Raw genomic sequence first — 21730 nt, 5'->3', positions numbered from 1 at the left:
GCCCCAAGTATCTACTACTATGTATTAAGGTTTTCAAACTTCCTGTTGACTATATGCCATATATACATATATAATATATTATATATCGGTACATCTATGCGGAACCTTGCTGAAACTCACAGGGCATCTTTTTATGCTAATAATATGTCGCGATGCTAAAGATGGATAAAATCGGAGTAGTACTACTAGCCAATATATACCCAACATACAATTTTTTAAACGTCCGGCTGACTTTTTACCTCATATATCGGCCAATATGTAAGATATTTGACAAAATTAATTTAACGTATATTGGACTTACTATATTTCTGTGACGAAAATGATTTAAATCAATCCACGAATGACCACAGCTCCTTTACACCACATACGAAATGTGTTTAAAACATAACGGGAAGTTTCGTTTTTTAAAGAAAAAGATTTATTCATTAATCTACATTATGCTGTCGCCTTCAAAATAGTTCCCATTCGTTATTATGGCACTTATGCCAGCGCTTCTTCCAATCGTCGAAACACTTCTCAAATTCAATTTATTTGGATAGCCTTAAGCTCTTTCAGCGATTTTCAGCTATCTTGTAAACTTGTTGACGTCCCTTAAAGGTTATTTTTGGAAATAGGAAAAAATTACATGGAGCCATGTCTGGCGAATATAGATGATGGCTACGGTATAATTTATAGCCAATAATTCACGAACAAGAAACGAAGTATGAGCTTTTAACAAACATAAATCGCCAAACTCATATAGAACTTAGCGGCTGCCACAAACAAAGCAAGCAATGAATACAACTGAAAATTGTATCGTACTTCAGCGACATGTTACCAACATAATAAAAAAAAATTTGACAGTTGGACTCTCCAAACCCACGAAATTCTAAATTTTAAAACTCCCGTTATTTTTTCGATATTCTAGCAGACTTTATGCCGAGTATGTATATCAGTGTGAGAGTTATCTTCATAAAATTACGTGGAAATATGTTCTCGAGTATACTTGAGTAGTTTCAAAAGTGCATGTAATCTGCCCAGAGCTTCCCCTAACCCAAATATACCCGATATAGTGATTTTCGACTTTTCATCTGACTTTAAAATGTTTATATATCAAAATATTAGATATATGAATGAAAATAAGTGGATATTATTTTTGTAACCACAATATGGTTTAGTGGTGATTATAAGTAAAATCGATCTAAACCTTGCTATAGCCTCCATATATCTTAAAAAATTATTTTCGTCTTTCTGCTTGATTTTCATCGATTCAGAATGTCACCAACGCAAGAGTATCAAATATTCGATTGCATTCGAGTTTAACCCTTACTTACTCGTTTTTTCTGATTTTAATTCTATTGTTATTGTCTTAGTTGGACATTGTAGTCCTGTTATTGCTTGCTGTTTTCTTGTTGCTTTTGCATTTACTATAGTTCTTAATTAACATTAACATTTTGTGAAGAGCAGAAAATATGTTTGTTTGTTTGTATGTATGCATGTGTTCGCGTCAAGGACGCGGAAGTGAATGTTACAAGTATATTTAGGGCTTTTCCTTCATTTTTTATTCATTCAACGACGACGCGCTTTCAAGTGTCCGATTGTTCGCAGCACACTTGTATTTATACGTGTACTTGGATTGCGACGTTGCCACTGGATTTACTGAAGAGGATGAATATGAGTACATATTTACATATATATATATATATATATATAGAATGTATTAATATCTCTAAAAAGTCTGTTAATTATTCATGCGGTTAAATTTATGAATTGTATTAGCATATGCATGTATGAATGTATGTGTGTGCTAAATTTTATCTAAGAAACCTTTTACAAATTCTATATCACATAAATATTTGCCATATGTTTACTTGTCTGTCCTTAAAAAATATTCGAAGGCTTGAGTTAAGTTCAGACTGTGTCGAATCTTTTAATATTTATTATCAAAATAAGATGTATGGAAAAATTCTAGAATGTAAACATAACGAGAAAAAACCTCAAACCGCATAAATGGAGGGTACTTGTGGTTAAGAGGAGCATTACAAAAACGTGTTCAAATTTTTTTATAAGGCATTCTCAAAGCTGAAGCTTTCCAACTTTATTGGTTATAATATTTCATATAGTTAAAACTAATAACCACATCGGATCAAATTCAACCCGGATTGAACAAAAAAAATGCATAAACTCATTTCCAGGAATTTTAATACAAATTTTTATTAACACCTTCAAAACAGACTCCTGAGCCAATACGAGCATGCCAACACTTAATCCAATTTTCCATACACTTGTTATAAGTCCCGTCTGTGATTGGTATGGAGTTCAGTGCCTTCAGCGAAAAGTGACAGCCATGACTACGAGAGTCGTGATTACCTAAAACAACTTTGACGATATTATCGTTGTGAAAAATCCATGAATCTTCATCTGCCAGTCGTTTACAACGAATTGCTTCTCGTAGACGCCTGAAAATGGCTAAAAGGTATTCCTAATTGACCTTTTGATCCTATAGAACGAATTGATGCTGCACCACACCATGATAATCAAAGCAAGCAATAAGCATCACCTTGATTTTTGACGTGGTTTTTTCTATTTCAGCTCATTTTTGAAGCGTTATTTGCTATATTTTTGGACAGCTTCACTGTCATATTCTTAAACCCACGTCTCGTCACCAGTAATGATGCGTTTGATGAATGTTAGGTCCTCAGCTAAGTTGTCAAACCTCTCTTTTCTCACCTCTAGTCGACATCGTTTTTGCAAAAGATTCCGCTAGTTTGATACGAGTCTAGCATTGATACGCTTCATACCCAAAACATTACCCAAAATGTTTTAAGTCGATCCATAAGAGCTGTTTAGAACCTTTGCTTCTGTCGTGTTGATGCCAACACGACGTTTTTAAAATACTGTTTCTTTAACTTTTTCATTCGAGAATAAAAAAAAGGTTGTACCAAACTAGGAAAACTGTTTATCGATTGGGTTGGCGGCCGCAGTTTAAATGGACCAGTTCAAATGAAATTTAATCAGATTATATTTGTATTTGATCACTCTTCTAACTAAAAATTTATAATTTCGGAGAATTTGGTATATGATGTTTCCGCCGGGTATAAGATGTAGTACTTGAATTCATATTGAAATTGTCTTATTTTCTTCTTAAATAAAATGCATTCCACATACTCGTAATTAAATAGATTTTTCCAAAATTATAGTATTGTATACCATACTACGTTCTGTTTTCTTATAAGATGGAGCTGGCCTTTTACCTTGTCTAGTATGACAGTTTTTACCGCTCAGTCTGTTAGTATCTATTATTCAGATACGGCTGCAGACAATATTTGAGCCCTTATTAATCGCTCAAATATTGTCTGCTAATCATAGCTAAGGTATAACTTTTGATTAGTCAATTATGGTTATACAAAAGACGTTTTTTTTTTCATTCCAAGAAATATTTTCGCATATTAATTCTACTTTTTCACACACAATTTTTTCAGGAAATTTCTGGCATACACTGGTCTTTTAAGAAAACTCCACCAAAATATATCACCATCTTTTTGAAGCAGGAAACCGTCAAACCCTTTGTCACGCATTTGTGGTTATAATGAGCCAATGTCTACCATATTTATTTGGCCCAAACAATCCTGTTTTGGTCATTCAATGGCATTTCATGGATCGCTATACTATACTAATTTTTATTATTAACACCAACCGACTTTGTATAATGTACATCAGCGATATCCTTGTTGTACGTCTATGCGAGTGATTTCGTAGTACGTGTCTCGGATATTTGTTAAGACGCTGTAGTAATATAAGAAGGTATGTTGCTCCTAGATAAGATAAGTTTAGTATCTAAAAATAGGCGAAATCAGACTGTATATTTTATGATGTTTAACACATTTTTCTAAAACTCTCAAATTTTTATATTATCTTCATATTTCACCTCAAATGTTCAGTTTTAACGGAGCTTTGTCGCACTTTACTTGTTTGAGACAATAAACATGGAACAAAGTTGAAAACTGGTAACTGACAAGCTTGCTTTCGTAAATATTTCGATTTTTCAATACATATAATAATTGGCTGATATTACAATTTTTAAAACGTGTGGAAGACACAGTTCTTTAAGGTGGAGAAGGGTTTTTAAACTTTTTCTTACAAAAATATGTATAAATGATCAGCATATTGAGCTGAGTTGATATAGCCATGTCCGTCTATCTATATATACGTGAACTAATCCCTCAGTTTTTGCGACATGGATCTGAAATTTTGCACACATCTTTTTCTCCCTAAGAAGCTGCTCATTTGTGGCAACCGCCTATATCGGACCACTATAGGATAAAGCTGCTATACAAACTGAACGATCGCAAGCAAGTGCTTGTAAGGCAAACTTTTCCATTTGACGAGATTTCTTCACGAAATTTGGCAGAAGATTGCAAGAACATTGTTCAAATCGAATCACTATAGCATATAGCTGCCATACAAACTAACCGATCAAAATCAAGTTCTTTTAAGAAATCTTTTGTATTTGTGAAGGGTATTATAGCTTCGGTGCAACCGAAGTTAACGTTTTTTCTTGTTTTGCTTTTGGCTTGATGTACGCTTTAGGGTCCCAAACACATTATTCAATTGGTTGAATAATGAAAATAGTGCTGTCCGAAACGCTCTAGTGTCGAAGCGTTATAAAAAATTAATTGTGCAATCGCCCAAAAGTGGTCAGCTTTGATCAATAGAGGAATTATTGTTTTCCACCACAACAAAGCTGGGCCATACATCTACAGTGGCTCGCCAGAATCTCCGAAGCTTGGTTGGGCAGTTCTTATGCATCCACCTTTTATTCCGGATCCGGCACCAAGTGATAAGTAGCTGTTCTTGTGTTTGGCAAATAATTTTGCATGTGAAAAATTGCCTGCAAGAGAAGCCAGTCAAAATCGACTAATCCAGTTTCTTGCCAAGGACGAGTGTTTCTATGAGAGTGGCATTATGAAATTAACTTCAAAATGGTAACAAGTTATCGTAGAAACCGGTTGCCTATATTTCTTACTAGACCTTATAATTTGGTTTTGATAGCACGTACTGTCAAAAATACTATCGCATGTAGAGGCTCTCCTGCAAAAAAAATTTAATTCCAAAGATTGGCACAGTAGCCGCCATTTTGCAACAAAATGTCAATATATAAATAATAAATCATGAAAGGAGGGAATTTTAATCCTTTTTCCTTACTACCAGCAGAAATTGTCAAAGTTAGGCCTAGGCTCAGAGCTCTAAACTAACCCCTTAACAAAGCCATAGCGCCTTAAAAATGTTCTGTGTCATTAGAGAACCTATAAAGTAATTACAATGCGATATACAGAGTATTTTTCTAGTTTTTTCGGACTTATGAATTTGCAAACACAAAGCACAAAATATATTTGTTTAATAATTTTGTAAAAATGCATAAGTAAACTTTAGTGATTTTGGTGCTTGATTATATTAAAAATAATAAAAGAGAAATTTTTGGCGTCGCCAGAATTATTAAACACTGACGCAAAAAATCCTATTCAAGTACAATCAGATTACAAGCAAATTTTGTTCGAAAGCTTAATATTTTTGTAAAATTATTTTGACTTTAAACATGAAAATGTATATTATATGGTTGGTTTTGTTACATGTTTTTTTTTGTTTATTTTTTTGTATTGCACCCAAAAAAAATTTTCAGTTTTACCTTTTAATCCACTAAATCATTTCATCCAATGTCCAGTCAAGAACAGCACTGCAATTAATATTATTTTTGTTGTTGTTTATAGTTGTCGCCGAACTATACAAAATCACTGTGATTACTTTTACTCAGAAACTTTCGCTCTCTTTAAGAAATGTAGAGCCTAGCCGATACACTGAACTGTCAAGAACACTGACAAGCATTACAAAAAAGACATAAATCAATTATTTTAATTATACATGCATATGTTTACACGCATATGTACATATGTATGTATGTAATTATGTATTTAATTTTTTTTTTCTTTTTTCGCAAATAGGATTCCAAAAACTACCACATGTCTGCCGATTCACCTGTCAATCACTAAAGAAATCGCCACAGAAACTTTATAAACTTTCACGCATGAAACTCGCAAGAATGAACAGATAAAGGAAAACACAGAAACTGTCGCGTCAACGCACAACCAGAGACAATCACTTGCAAATCACTTGGAAAGCACTTTGAAAATTGCATGCCGTTAGAACATTTGAAGTGACACAACGAATTTTCAGCGCTGCAAACAACACGGCATTCACAGCGGTAAGTACAACAACAAAAAATAATTATTTAAACGCACAAAAAACTACAACAACAAGGAATGCACTTGAACGGTGAAAATTTGCTTGAATGAGAACGAAGAAAAATCGAAAAATCGAAAAATATCACAATAAATGTACACTTTGTTTATCAGTTGTTGTTGTTGTAACACAAACTCCACTCCAATTTGTTAAACACGCGCCTTACGCACCGCAAATAACAACAGCGCATTCATTGAATCATTCGAAGAGGACGAAATATTAACGGCAAATCCATTTTGTCGCTGAGCAAACCAAACAGCCGAACCGAACGATAACAACTGAAGTAGGACTCTGGTCGTGGCGATGCAATTACCCGCCAAACATCGATGATATACACATGCATACATACATACACACATGTAAACACGGCGCCACCACCTGCCCGAATAGCCGCCTACGCCGACCAATTGACGAGCCGAAACCAACAAATTATGCCTAGTGTGCCTTCAAAGCACGCAACAACAACAGCAACCACAAAAACGTTGGAGATGCGACCCACTTATGTTAAACAATCGCATATATGTGCAGGTAATGTTAACAACAGCGGTCGCTCTGTAAGCTTACATAGTAAAAGACAGAGCAGTGAATGTTAATAAATGTGAAAAAAGTTACTCGTTTTTTCAACAACAACAAAGTGGCGAAAGCAATAATTTCACTTCGGCAACTTACTTGGTGCTTTTAGTTTGTTGTTTGATTTAATTTCCGTGGTCGTTAACGGGAAACTACAAGCCATTGCTAAGCTTTTGAAAGTTATTTCCGTTATTTTATTGCAATGTAGAGCTTTTGCGGAGGCTTTCTATGAAAATGTGTTTAATTGGAAAGCGCATGATTTAGTTTAAGTGAAACTGAGCTCAATTTGTTGCATACAAAGTTTGGCTCATCTAAAGGGTTGTTTTTTTGAAAAAATAAATATAATATGATTTTTTACACCATACTGATTTGCTTTTATTCGTCTCAAATTGACTTGAATATTGTTAAAGTTTTATGAAATTTCATACAATTGTTCTCAAGGTATTGAACTCAAGGTGACGTAAAAAGGAATTTCGGGTCTTAAATATAATATAGATTCCTGAGAGAAAAAGCATCGTTAATACAAAACTGTAATATTCAACGGTCCAGTACTTATTTATGGAATATTGTCGTAACCGTACCAGCATAATTCTTACAAACAAGAGTGACTTGCGGTGTTTGAAATCGTCCATTCATTTAGCTTGTGCCACGATCGATAAATTGAAAGAATTTTTTCTCATCCATCTTTCGTATCCTCCAGATTTCACTCAATGAAGGGCGTCAAGGCCTCGAAGCTTCAACCGGTGTCGAAATGTTGAAGGACCATTACAACAAATCTAGACGGAGATAATATCGAATGATAAAGCTTCATTGCATTGTACAAATTTTATAGCGGCCTTTCACTACAGGAAGAAGCACTTGATATCAATCTATGTTGGTGTGATATGATGTCACATTTACGAGTATAAAGCGATGAGATGTCACATTGTGTGATGTGATATACAAGTGATATGATTTCATATTGTACGATATGATATATTAGGTAAAGTAAAAAGTTCATTCGGTTTTTTTTTTTATTGATTTTTCAAAAGATGATAACTTTGTGTACATTTGTCCGATTTAAGTCAAATACGCGCCGTTTTATTCGTAAACTTGTTGCCAACGAGATGCCAACTTCACTATACCCCTCCCGTAGAAGACTGCGTCCCTATTGGCGGAGAGCCAATTTTCACAGGCCTCTCTTGAGGCCAACTTCTCACCATTAAGCGCGTTCGCTATGGACAGGAAAAGATGGTAATCACTTGGTGCCAGGTCTGGACTATAAGGTGGGTGCATTAGAACCTCCCATCCGAGCTCCAGGAGCTTCTGGCGAGTCACCAAAGACGTTTGTGGCCTGGCGTTGCCCTGATGGAACACAATTCGGCCTCTGTTGATCAAAGATGGCCTCTTCTGGATGAGTGCTGCCTTCAAGCGGTCCAGTTGTTGGCAGTAGAGGGCCGAATTGAGCGTTTGGCTATAGGGGAGTAGCTCGTAGTAGATGATTCCTTGCCAATCCCACAAAACACACAGCAAAACCTGCCTGGCCATCAATCCGGTCTTGGCCACCGTCTGGGCCGCTTCCCCGAGCTTTGACCACGACCGTTTGCGCTCGATGTTGTCGTAAGTGACCCATTTTTCATCGCCAGTCACAATCCGCTTCAGAAACGGGTCGATTTTGTTGCGATTAAGCAGAGAGCGTTAGTTCGTGCGGCACCTAAACATCGAGTTTCTTTTTGAATCCAAGGTTATGCAAATGATTTCAAACGATTTTCTGGCTTATCTTTAGTTCCTCAGCAATTAAATAAATACTCACGTGATGGTCTGTTTACACTATTTCCATGATTTTATCGCAATTTTCGACGACAGGCCTCCCGACGCGTGGTGCATCTTTGGCATCGAAATTACCGGAACGGAACCTAGCAAACCACTTTTGTGCTACAAGTTCGTTTACAGTGTCGGGCCCATAAACTAAATTGATTTTTTCGGCCCTTTGGCTACTTTTTCGCCTTGATCGAAGAAAAATTTTAAAATATAGCGAATTTTCTTTTTGTGAAATGATATAATACCATCCACTACCAGCTGATACGACGTGATGTGACATGAGGGGATATGATTTAATGAATATGATATGATTAGATGTCACAAAGTAAGATATGCTTGACATATTATCAAATGACGTGATGTGATATGAAATATTTAATGGATGTATGTAGTTATAAAAAGTTTTGGGAGCAAACTACATTCCCCAAGGCTATTGTTACAATATAGGTTAATGTCAATTAATAAACAAATTGATATGAAAAAATTTAGATTTCTGAAAAAGCGACGCTAAGATAGTCCAGGGAAACAAAAAGTTGAAGGAGTACTTCCTCTTTTACCGTCTTCAGATTTTAAAAAATCTCTTTCTTTTATTATACTATCGCAACATGATTAGGTTGTTATCCTGACAATGCGAATGACAAGACGAGTTGAAATCCGAGTGACTGTCTGTCCATGCAAGCTGTAACTTGAGTAAAAATTAAAAAATCTTGATGAAACTTGCTACATATGTTCCTTAGTTGGTTGGAGGTTGGTATTGCAGATAGGAGTAATCGGACCATTTCCACGCCCATAATGGCATTAAACGAACACCTAAAAAGTGCTATAACTGCTCTAAATTAAGATACAAAACTGTAATTTGATACAGGAAAGCGCAATAGTGAGTCACATATGTGCTGAACTCTTTTAAAAAGTGGGCATAGCCCCCATGGTTGTAAGTACATATCTGACAAACTATTATAGCTTTTTCAACCAAATTTGTTCAGGGCAAATCTACTTGGCGCCTTCTTTGACAGTGTGAAAATTTGTGAAACCCCATTATAACCATGTCCACTCCCCATATAACGGCTATATCAAAAACTGCTTATAATGCGAAAACTCACTAAATAAATACGTCTGAAGCATTAAAGATGGTGGGGAAGGGCTTCACCCTACGCCACCTTCAGGTGAAATTGTGTATCTCAGGAAGTTTTCGACCAATTTCAATCCAATTCGATGCGCAACATTATATCAGAGAATGTTAATGAATTCATTTACGTTCTCTGATTATATTGACATTGGTGTCTTACAGTGTAAAAATGGGCGAAATCGGAATGCTACCACGCCTACTTTCCATATAACAAACTTTTAAATTCCTTCTAATTCCTTCATATTACAGTACACAAAGTAACCAAAAATTAAAGTATCGGGAAAACCCGTATATAAATAGTGCCCTTAAGATATAACATCTAACGTCTAAAATGACTGACTTTTTACCAAAAGAACGTCCTTTCCTTTCCTTTTAATGTGTCATGGGGTTATTGGTTACCATAGCCGGCAAATACTTAACAGAAGTATTTTCAAAATTTTGATTGACTTTATACCATATACATATAACGGTCAATATGTAAGTTATCTTGATAAAACTCATGAAGCATCTTTTACATGCCAAAAAAACATCGTGCCATAGCTAAAATCAATCCCCTATCTCCCATATATGTACCAAATATAAATATTTACGAACTTTCGGTTGTCTTTATGCCGCATACATCGGCCAATATATAAAATATCATAATAAAATTTAGAGAAACTCTCTATCAATAACAGTGTATCCTTATGACTAAAATTGATCAAATCGGGTGAATACGCCCCTAGTCCCCATGTACCTACTTTAAGGATATTCAAATATCCGATTAACTTTTTACCATAAAGATCGGGCAATCTCATTTAATGATATGTCATAATGGCAAAATTTAATTAAAACTGGTAATACTACCCGTAGCAACCATATATCCAATATAAAAAGAAAAATAGTAACATACTGGAGGAAAGAGCTATTTTAAGGCAGCGATGAACATCTTCCAGAATGAAAACATATTAATTAATTTATTTATTTTATTAGAAAGTCAAGCAATGGGTTATTTATTACTTGTGTATCTTTTACATAATCTTCCATCAGTTGTGTTTTTTAACGTCGTTTTCAACTAATATAATATTTCTGTTATTATCATTATTTTTCGGCCTGTTTCATTAAAAACTTGATTTGATTTCTCCAGTTGTTTTTCTATTTTGTCAAATTTTTTCAGCATTAAACTTTCTAAATGTTTTTTTTTTTTGATTTCCAGATTCGCACAATGCTAACTGCTCTGGTGACGACATGGTCAGTGATGAAGGCTCGGTTGGCGACATTATCATCGCTGATGGCGAAGGTAGACAAACCGGTGATTGCAATGGAGATACGACAATAAATGAAGAAGGCGCAGTCGTTTCTACCGACTTTTCTTTGAAAAATCATCGTTGCGCAAGGTATTTGTCTGGTTCCTTAAAGCCAATGCTTTCATTATTAAAATTTTCTTTCAAAAATCTATGAAACACGATATTTATTAATAATTGTAAGCAAATATTAAAGTTTCCAAAACTTACCATTCTCGTTGCTCAAAATTTAAACAAACAAATTAATTAAAATAATATGTATTGTGTATACATGGATATGCATTTAGTAAAAATCGGATATTTGAAAAATTTGATATTGATAAATAAAATATCGATAAATATGTTATAGAATATTATTGTCTACTTATTTTTTCATTATGTGCATAAAAGTTGGGTAGAGTAATTTTTGTCATAAGTAATCAATAATTTTTTGCGGAAAAAATGCAAAATAAAAGAAATAAGATCCTTAATTAAATTAATTTCGTAATACAGTAGCCAAATCCTGCTGTTATATGTTTTGCCACAAATACGGAGGTGACATAGTCAAATGCAAAATATTTCTATCTTAACTTTCATTTCTTTCAACAATAATTAAAAATTCATCAATTGAGTAAAATGCGATTTTCAAATATATAATTTTTCATATATCGGAATGCATATTATAAAATTTCATGATGTGGCATCTCATTGTTATCGATAATTACGAATATGCAAAGATAAGCAGTAGACAATTCACTGGCAGCACTATATCATTTCTGCTGCGACAGTCGACAGTCGAAGTGGAAGTTGTGTTTTTTCGGGAAAGGATAAAAATAAATAAGAAAGGAAGGAATAAATATTATCATAAAAATTAAACTTTTGATTATCAAAGATCAAGTGGAGCGAAATAGCCAGCGTGTGCTGCTGTAAAGTGAAAAAAAAATCGATCGTGGTTTTATTATCTACCAAGGTGAATAAAGTGGCGAGATAAAGCAAATTGTGACAGCGCAATGCGTGGGATCACAATTGCCTCGATTTCAATACATAATATTTATTTAGAGTGAGGTCATAAATGCGAAAGTACACCGAATTCTGTGTGCTAAAGGAAATTTCTTCCAGTTACCCAACGAAAAAAGATGATAATATATACAGCTAGTCAGCAACTCCATTGTTCATCAATTTTACTTTATATCTTTTATGCATGAATTTCGCTTTTATGCATACATACATATATGTTTAGATTGTTGTTGTTAAATTGAGACGAAAGTGCGATCAAAGCGCAGAATACAAGAAAAACACAAGGAGTTGAAGAAGAAGACTTTGACAATGTACAAGGAAACAAAACGAAATGCATAAATGTCGCACATAGATACAGAACAGAACAATAGAAAAGAAATTTATGAAGAGCAAGAGGAGTTATGTATTTGTGTATTTGTGTGTGTGCGTGTTTGTGCCTTTTTCGTGTGATTGTCACTTTATCAAGAGTGCAAAACAAAGAAAATCAGTAGAACGTATTAAAAAAGTGAAAAACTTCGCACATAAGTTGTAATATATTTTAAAAACACAAGCATCTCTGTGACAAAATGTGCAATGTATAGAATAAATTTGACTAAAATCTAATTTAAGCCGTGACGTGCGTAAAGGTGATATATTGATTTTATACAAATCATTGTTGCTTTCACTTGCCAGTTCACAGCTGTCGTTTAACAAAAACGAAAAAATAAAATACATAAATGCAGCGTAATAGATGGGAAAAGTAGTATCATAACCAGCACCTAGTGGCTACGAGATTACTGGATATTATAGAGTTATTTTCTTTGAATACTATTTGTATACATAATAGCTGTTGCTTTAAATGGGTGCGACCTAATTGCAGTTATTGAAACTGCATAAATTTGTATTCTATGCAGTTAATAGATATTCCATGTGGTGCTCTCCATGTAGATTTAGCTGAAATCATAGAAATATTTAACAAAAAAACATGTTAAAAGTATTTCCATGCCAGGGTCAGCATAGATTTAGGACAGTGCAACCTTGACCTCTTTTTCAGGCAATGTATTGCAATTTCTTCGAAACAATTGTGTTAAATGCGTCACTGGAATATATTTTATAGCAACGACTTGGCCGACACTTCTTCCATTTAAGCATTCCAAAAATTATAAACAAAAATTTTTCAATGGGAAATATTTTATGTATTGTATGTGTTTTTAAGTACCCATTAGCGCTGATGTTGCGACGATGATGTTGATGATGGTAACCAATAACGACAGACCCAACTCTTTTCCCTCAAAATTCTGTTGTCTATAAATATTTAATGCACACACTTGAGTGGTAGCTTTTTAAAAAAAAGTGTGTACCATATTTTCAGTTGACTAATTTCAACATTTTAAAGTCATAAAAAATGGATACTGATAACGATAATGAACAATTGAATTCTTCGTCGACGAGTAGCAGCAACAATAGCAGCAGCAGCAATTTGCTCGCAAATTTACCTATGCTCCCAATATTGCAGTCAACTGATAATGATGGTGGCGTGCATTTTGTACAGCCCGAGGCGTTGCCAGAGCCCTTAGATGAACGCATCGGTGCAGTTGGATTGCCACAACCGCCATCACCATCACCACCGCCACCACCAACACCACCACAGCAACAACATCATACGGCAGGTCATTTGCCAGACAATTCAGTTTTCGCTTCAACCCTATTATTCAATAACAATACCACCCCACCTCCTTCATCCTCCTCATCATCATCGTCGCCAACATCATCGTCACACAATCTTCAACTATATCATCATCAGCAAGAACCACAACAATTACAACAAGAACAAACACACTCTGAACATGCGCTTCATTTTGAACATTCTCCCTCTCCCTCCCTCCAGCAACACGCACTACTACCACCACCGCCATCACCACCACCACCACTCGAACAAGAGCAACAGCAGCAGCAACAACAACAGCCGATTTCGGAAGCAGCAGCCACAGCACAGCACCAGCAAGCACTTGAGCAACAGGACATACAAGAAGAACTACAATTAACGCATCCATCTGATTTTGTAGACAATAGTCCGATTGCCGATACGATTGATGCATCTGCATTAGAATCAGCTGCGAGTGAAGCTATTGGACTGAATGCTGAAATTGCATCAACAAGTCAACAGCAGCAGTCGCAACAACAACGCCAGCGTCTACAGCAGCAAGAACAGTCCGTGGAAAGTTTGAGCGGTGCTCAACGCTCAACACTGAGCGTAATAGGTGAGGGTGCAGCTGGTAGTAGCGCATCTAATATACGTAACCAAACACCTCCAATATCACTGCCATTGCTGTTGCAAGAAGAGGACGACGAAGACGCCGACGCTGACGACGAAGAGAATTTTAGTGGCGAACAACTCGTTCGAGCACCGAAGTCACCTGCTGCACTATCGTACGCTACGCATTTTACACACCATCCATTCACGCACCCACTAAACCACCACCACCATCATCATTATTATCCCAATTTTGGTGGCTGCATAAATAATTCACCATTTGCGTTTGACATACCTGCTTTGTCCGGTGGGGGCGATAGCATCAGCATCAGCAGCAATAATAACAATAATAGCGGCATTAGCTTTGTCAGCCAAATAAATCCCAGTAACGGCGCAAATACAAACACAATACTAACAGCAAACATGCTTGGGAGCAGCAGCAATAGCGACAACCCGTCCGGCGGCGGCGGCGGCGGTGCCACTGCCCTATCAAGCACTATCGCTGGCGCTGGTGGCCACAGCAGTAGCAATCATAATCATCATTCGCGTCAGCAAGTGACCGATCGCCTAAAAATGCTCTATCCAAATGTGAATGAAGCTGAAACTCCACTGCCACGCTGCTGGAGTCCACACGACAAATGTCTATCGATTGGACTATCGCAGAATAATCTACATGTACACTATAAAGGTGAGTGAAACTTTAATAAATGCATTACTTTTCATTATTTCCATAAGACACAACCGATCGAAAAAATACTAGACTAGTACGCACCGAGTAAAAATAGAAAACTAATATTAACTCGAGAAGCTTTTAAGCGCGAAATATGCGCGTCCTTAAAAAAGGAAACGAAATTAGAAATTAAGGAGCTGGCGGAAATGCAGAACTTGCTTTCATAGTGTTTGAGCTATGTAAATATGTGGGTGTGCGGAAAAAGTTAAAATTAATTGAAAAAAAAAAACAATCAGATTTTTTTTAATTATACACATATTTATTGCTAGTATATTAAAATGTGTTAATAAATAATCCTCATAATTGTTAACAGCAAATGGTAGGCGGTTTGATCTTCACTCGACCCATATCAAGCAGTTTTTCGTTATATACATACGCAAATACATATGTACATGCATATGTGTGCATGCAATTTCTCCTCACTTCATTCATTTCCCTTAATTTTCCATGTCCACTGCTCTTTATTGCGTTTTCCATATACGCTTTATTTACCTTTGTCATCACTACAGTGGAGTGCATTCTGTTCTGCCATTTTATGTACCAAATCGGAGGGGAAAAAATAGAAAACGTCTTTATACACAACAACGGAATAAACGGAAGGGAAACAAACACGAAGTTGTCCAGCACGAAAGCATTTCGGTTGTTCTCGCTTCATCGCCCTCTGTCATTGGCCTGGTTATTTGTGTGTTTGTTTTTGTATTTGGTTTGAACTTTTTTACGCATGCTTTTTATTGTCGGTACTCCTTTTGACATTTATAAACAGATGTACGTGTGCATCTGTTTACTGTTGTTGTTCGTAGTTGCTACAATCATAATACCATCAGCTGATATAGGTTTATCAAGCGCATAGTTGTTGTTTACATTTAAACTAGTTGCATTTTATGCCTGAAAATTGAGTTCATATTAATTTTACTTATAATTATTGTAGTTAAGTGCATATTGTGTACTTATCTTTATTTATAAATGAATCTGTCGCTCGTAAGATGCATTAAAAAAAATCTGGTTATATTTTCGTTAATCGAAAAGTATTAAGGCGCAAACTGCACAACGCAGTTCCAAAGAAGATCGCTACTATACTTGTACATTGTCTGAATGAATAAAAGCGTTTCAAATTAATTGTTATAATTACATACATATGTAATATGTTAATATAAAAAATGACTGCAGGATATTTTAAAATCAGTTTATTTTTAAAAGCGCCTAACGCAGCCTCTTTCAGATTGTCATGTCCTTGATCAGGACACTTGCATTACGCCATATATTCATTTTACGCCATTTATTTGCAGGCGTAGGTACTAAGCACGACGGTTCAGCCTCTGTGCGCGCAGCTCATCCGATTCCACCCGCCTGTGGCCTATACTATTTTGAAGTGAAAATCATATCGAAAGGTAAAGATGGCTATATGGGTATCGGTTTGACAGCTCAGCAATTTCGTATGAATCGTTTACCAGGTAAAGGCAGCGCGTATTTTATTCACCAATAAATGCAAATAATATTAATTTCGTTTTCCATTCGCCATTTTCTCTTTCAGGTTGGGACAAACATACGTATGGTTACCATGGTGACGATGGCAATTCATATGCTCAATCCAATACTGGTCAGTCGTACGGACCGACTTTCACAACTGGCGATATAATCGGTTGCTGTGTGAATTTCGTGGATAATTCATGTTTTTACACAAAGAATGGCATTGATCTGGGTGTCGCATTCAGGGATTTACCGGTACATAAAGTAAGTAGTATATATGTACGTACATACAAATGAGCTGATTTGACTATGCGCTACATGCGTGTATTTCAATATTTATTAGTGTAAACTATATCCAACTGTTGGTCTACAAACGCCTGGTGAGGAGATCGATGCCAATTTTGGCCAGGAACCATTCAAATTTGATCAAATCGAAGATATGATGAAACAAATGCGCGCTCAAATGAGGACCGCCATCTATGATTTTCCCATGACGCTCGATCAGGGTGATCCAACGACACTGCTACACAAGTGAGTTGCTCAACAAAACGTATAAATAGTTCTTAAATAATATTTTACACATTATCTTCTACATTTTCAGAATGGTATCATCCTATCTCTTGCACAATGGTTATAGTCAGACTGCAGAGGCATTCGCTCGAACCACTGGGCAAACGTTTCAAGAGGATATTTCATCGATTCGAAATCGTCAAAGTATGTTTGCGTCATTATATAAATAACGGTTATTTATTTCAATTAAATTGCTTTTTCCAATCTGCATTAAAGAAATATTAAAACTGGTATTATCCGGCAAAATGGGCCACGCCATTGAGCACACGCTGCGCTCTTATCCGGGTCTATTGGAGAATAACAAAAGTCTTTGGTTCATGCTGAAGTGCAGACAGTTCATAGAAATGGTTAATGGCTCCGATATTGAGGTAAAGAAAAGTTATGGATAAACAAATCTTAGCTTAGTGTAACTTAACCTAACAAAACAAAAAAAAAAAACAAGAAAAGAAGAAAGTCTTTACTAACACATTTGCATGTAATCATTTATGTTTTGTTTTTTTTTTTTGCTTTTCTGTGTCCTTATTTTTTCATTTTGTGTGTCTGTTGGTTCAGTATTGCCCTACTACTAATAATAAATTAACAAATTCGATCACAACACAAACGCAGACAACGCCACCGAATCAAACATCGGTCATACAGTCAACCAAATCGTATCAGAATGGTAAGAGCACAGTAGCACATAATAATGCACAGACTATGGTGACAACATCAACAACAACAAATTCAGCTGTGATAAATGCCGATAATCATGCGCATCAACAGGAACTGAAAAACACATCGTAAGTGTAAAATGTTAATTGTTTAATTGAAAATCTTTTACTAGCGTTTATCCCCTTTCAACACATAGTGTTACGGATGAGAACTGCTCTGGTGATGCGATTTCAATTAGTAATAAAAACAATAGCACCAATATCGATTATTTGAATGATGTAGAAATGGAGTTAAATATGCACACCAACGGTAAGGAGTTAAACAAAGCTATATTAAATTTATTTTTAAAGTAATATAATAATATTTATATCCTGAAATTTGCCACGAAGTTTGTATCAACCAGAAGAAAACGTCGGAGACCTTATAATATTTATATATACGGTATATATTAGCATGACGAGCTGAATCGATTTAGTCATGTCCGTCTGTCTTGAATTTGGCACACATCTTTTTCTCTTCAAAAAGCTACCCACTTGTCGGAATTGCCAATATCGGACCACTATAGCATATATCAGCCCTACAAAATGTATGATCAAAATTCAGTTCTTGTTTGGACAACTTTTTCATTTGCGAAAATATCTTTACAAAATTTCTTGTAGAATATTGTCCAAGACAACTCTACAATCCCTGCAGAAATTGTTCAGATCATACCACTATAGCATATAGCTACCTTACAAACTGTCCGATCAAAGTCCTTGCCAGGAAACTTTTGTATTTGTGAAGTGTATTATAGCTTCGGCGCAACCGAAGTTAATGTTTTTTCTTATTTTTATTAAGATTGAAAAATTTAAATAACAAAAAGTTACCTTAAAATATTAAGACAAAAAATTTAATTTAAATTCGGAAAAATACAGTTTTTATTTATGCATACAAAATTTCAATTGTCAATTGCATTCAAATTTTGATCCCACTTTTCATCCCTATATCTAATATATATCAATGTTTTTCTACCTAGGTAACTCATGCAAAAACGGCAGTTCTAATTTCAATAGTTCTTTAGACGTTGATGAGGAAATGGGTTTGTAGTCACACAACTTTATTTAAAAATAAATGTTTGAAAATAAATATACTCTTTTATTACGCTAGACATCGACGTATCACCTTCCGCACAGAAATATAGTCATGGCATCGAACGGATATTGGAATTCGGTAAAGAGCTATCTCAAATGGGGCAGCAATTGGAGAAGGAGAATAAATTAAACGATGAGGATCGACAAATGTTGGAAGTAAGTATTTTGTACGAGCACAACCACTGTTCTAGATAATTCTGGGTGGCAAGTCAAACAAGTGCATGACAAGGTTATTTTAATTCTTATATCCTGAACAGGGTATGTTAAGTTTGATATAGAGCTATTTACCCAGAAGCGTGACCAGCTGAGTCGATTTCACCATATCCGTCTGTCTGTATATACGCGAATTAGTCTCTCACTTTTTGAGATATCGTTATGAAATTTTGCACACGTCCTTTTCTCCCGAAGAAGCTGCTCATTTGTCGGAACCGACGATATCAGACCACTATAACATATAGTTGCCATACAAACTGACCAAGTTGTACGGAAAACTTTTTTATTTGACCAGATATCTTCACGAAATTTAGTATGGATTATTGTCAAAAACAACGGTAAAATTTTCGAACAAATAGTTCAGATCGGACCACCATAGCATAGAGCTGCCATACCAACGGAACGATCAAATACATATACTTGTACGGAAAACTTTTTTATTTGACCAGATATCTTCACGAAATTTGGCATGGATTATTATCTCTGGCAACGCTCAAATCTTCGAACATATTGTTTAGATCAGACCGCTATAGCATATAGCTGACATTTAAACTAATCGACCAAAATCAAGAGAAAAGGTTTTTTATACCCCTTTATGCTAAAAAAAAGTGCACCTGTACAGGGTATTATAAGTGCGGTGCCACCGAGGTTAACGTTTTTTCTTTTGTTTTTTTGTCAATTCAGTTTCTCTTACACCAAAAATAAGAATAAATTTGGTTTCTTTGATTAAAGTTTGCTTTTGTGGAAATTTTTTCGGGTTTCTTTTAGGCTTATATGGGCAAATTAGGCCCATGTGTATCAGGCAAAAGCAACCGTTAAAAGCTAAAAATAAAATTTCCCGTTTTTTGTTGACCGGTGTTATTTAGTCATTATATTATTTTTGAAAACTACATTACAATACTTTAATAATATTTATATTTTCTCCAACAGGATGCATTTAGTTTGATTGCCTATTCAAATCCCTGGTCCAGCCCGTTGGGTTGGCAACTTTGTCCCACGAAACGAGAAAACGTTTGCACAGCACTCAATTCCGCCATTTTAGGTAAGATTATGTTTATATAGCACGATGTGAAATCGAGAAGGGTATAATTTATAATTCAAATAAATTTCAAATATTCAGAAAAAGAAATTTTATAGTCCTATCTAAATTTTGAAGAGCATTTAAGTCCATTTCAATTATCTCAAATGAATGTAAAAATATTTTAGGTTATTTACCTTTAATGAGATACAATTTACACTTTATAGAAAAAAGCTACAAATTTGTGATATTATTATATTGAAAGTAACAAAAACTTTGTTGTAATGAATAAGGATTAAGTATTAATTTTTAACAGTTAGATAGAATAATAAATCTTTTTTCGATAAAAAAAAATTTTATTCATTAATTAATCAAATTTTTTCTTGTTTCTACCATAATTTATAAAAAAAAAAAATTCAGCGAACTCAGATAGATTAAAATTCTGTTCGATACCGAAAATTATTTTTTAATTATGTTTCGATTTTTGCTTTTAATATCTCTAATTTTAATATAACTGATATCTTCCAGAATCGATGAACTATCCACGTCGCCCGCCACTTGACGTGTGCGTAGCGCACGCCGCTGAATTGCTTAAGGTGATGGCTCGGGAATCGCTCGGTGCTTGTGCGTTCGTAAATATCGAAGATGTCTTTCCACAAAATTGACCCACTCTGCGCTTGAAGATGTTCGAAACGTCGTAGCTAACGTCGTCGTCGTCGTCGTGTCCCACAGCATGGTGGTGGTTGGTGTGTCCGCCATCGTTCGACACCAGCATGCGCTCCGATTGTGCTCCTTATTGCACTTATTTAGATTTTTTCTAATTATCGTATTTAAAAAACAAAACATAGAAGAGCGAACGCAAATTATTCATTTATAATCAACTAAACTTGTTTAACTATAATTTCAACAATCAACGATAATTATTAAAATTTTCAGTTTTCTAGTAACACCAAGACCCACGTATTATACATGTGGTTCAATGTAGCGGTAGTAGTCATAATTTCCCCCCCTCAAGTACTCCAAAAGAAAAAAGAATGGCCGCGTAAATTATACAATATATATACATACATACAAACAAAAGCAAACATTTAACAACAAACAGTAAATTGGATTTGTTCATTAGTTTAATTTTCAAGCACACACACACACATATGCATATATATATACACACTATTGCCTTTAACTTTTAATCAAAAGTTTTGTTTTTGTTTAAAATATCCACCAATCATCGATTAAGTAAATTAAAATTGAAAAACAAAATTCTGTGCTTAAATTTGTATACAAACACCACTCATGAAATAATAATAATAATAATAATAAATAAATTCACATTTAAGCGCAACGTATGTACTTTTGCACGAAAAACGTCGCGTCTTCAACAGTTACGTGTTTAAAGCGAAAGCAGTGAGATTTAAATGCAGATTTTTTTCGTGCTCTTTACGAAACTCTATATTGTTAGTTGTAATTATCGATTAGTGGTTAAGTTAAGCGAATAGCGTTTATATTCTTTTTTTTCATTTTTGTTTTCGGCTATTATTATGCTTCCAAACTTTAATTGAGCTGATGAAGTTTTATTCTTTAATAATAAATAATTTTCGTCGAAATGAATGCAGAAAGAATTCAACTTATCTCAATAAATATATATATATATATATAAATAAATATAT

General features: G+C 35.0%; 1 protein-coding gene and 2 long non-coding RNA genes across 4 annotated transcripts in view; 2 read left to right on the top strand and 1 right to left on the bottom strand.

Annotated features, from left to right (window-relative positions):
• LOC118680990 (uncharacterized) overlaps positions 1 to 11348 on the top strand; it is a 36365-nt gene extending 25017 nt beyond the window's left edge. The window contains exons 3-5 of one of the 2 annotated variants that reach the window (XR_004976619.2): positions 3462 to 3783; positions 5979 to 6238; positions 10968 to 11348. This is a non-coding gene — a long non-coding RNA (uncharacterized lncRNA). The remainder of the gene's footprint in view (positions 1 to 3461; positions 3784 to 5978; positions 6239 to 10967) is intronic. The other variant, XR_004976620.2, reaches the window with a different exon arrangement.
• Positions 10728 to 11344, bottom strand: LOC138856945 (uncharacterized). The gene is made up of 2 exons (XR_011395908.1): positions 11266 to 11344; positions 10728 to 11206 (listed from the first exon to the last, which is right to left on the bottom strand). It is a non-coding gene; the product is annotated as an uncharacterized lncRNA (long non-coding RNA).
• Positions 11349 to 11798: 450 nt separating the features above from the next.
• RanBPM (Ran-binding protein M) lies at positions 11799 to 21730 on the top strand. Its single transcript, XM_070107989.1, has 13 exons — positions 11799 to 12004; positions 13403 to 14972; positions 16301 to 16465; positions 16546 to 16745; positions 16825 to 17012; positions 17083 to 17195; positions 17268 to 17419; positions 17604 to 17830; positions 17899 to 18011; positions 18718 to 18780; positions 18849 to 18988; positions 19976 to 20087; positions 20592 to 21730. The coding sequence occupies exons 2-13, from the start codon at positions 13436 to 13438 to the stop codon at positions 20726 to 20728; spliced, it is 3147 nt and encodes a 1048-aa protein (XP_069964090.1). The 5' UTR covers positions 11799 to 12004; positions 13403 to 13435; the 3' UTR covers positions 20729 to 21730.

Source organism: Bactrocera oleae, chromosome 4, assembly GCF_042242935.1.
Source record: "Bactrocera oleae isolate idBacOlea1 chromosome 4, idBacOlea1, whole genome shotgun sequence".
Taxonomy (NCBI): domain Eukaryota; kingdom Metazoa; phylum Arthropoda; class Insecta; order Diptera; family Tephritidae; genus Bactrocera; species Bactrocera oleae.
Note: the sequence above shows the minus strand (reverse complement) of the source record. Positions and strands in the feature narration are given on the sequence as shown.

Bases quoted from the DNA above. Each gene is read 5' to 3' on its own strand.
- RanBPM (XM_070107989.1), top strand. From the start codon at position 13,436: ATGGATACTGATAACGATAATGAACAATTGAATTCTTCGTCGACGAGT. The intron at 16,746-16,824 runs GTAAGTAGTATA...AATATTTATTAG, and splicing joins GGGATTTACCGGTACATAAA to TGTAAACTATATCCAACTGT. The intron at 17,196-17,267 runs GTATGTTTGCGT...TCTGCATTAAAG, and splicing joins ATCGATTCGAAATCGTCAAA to AAATATTAAAACTGGTATTA.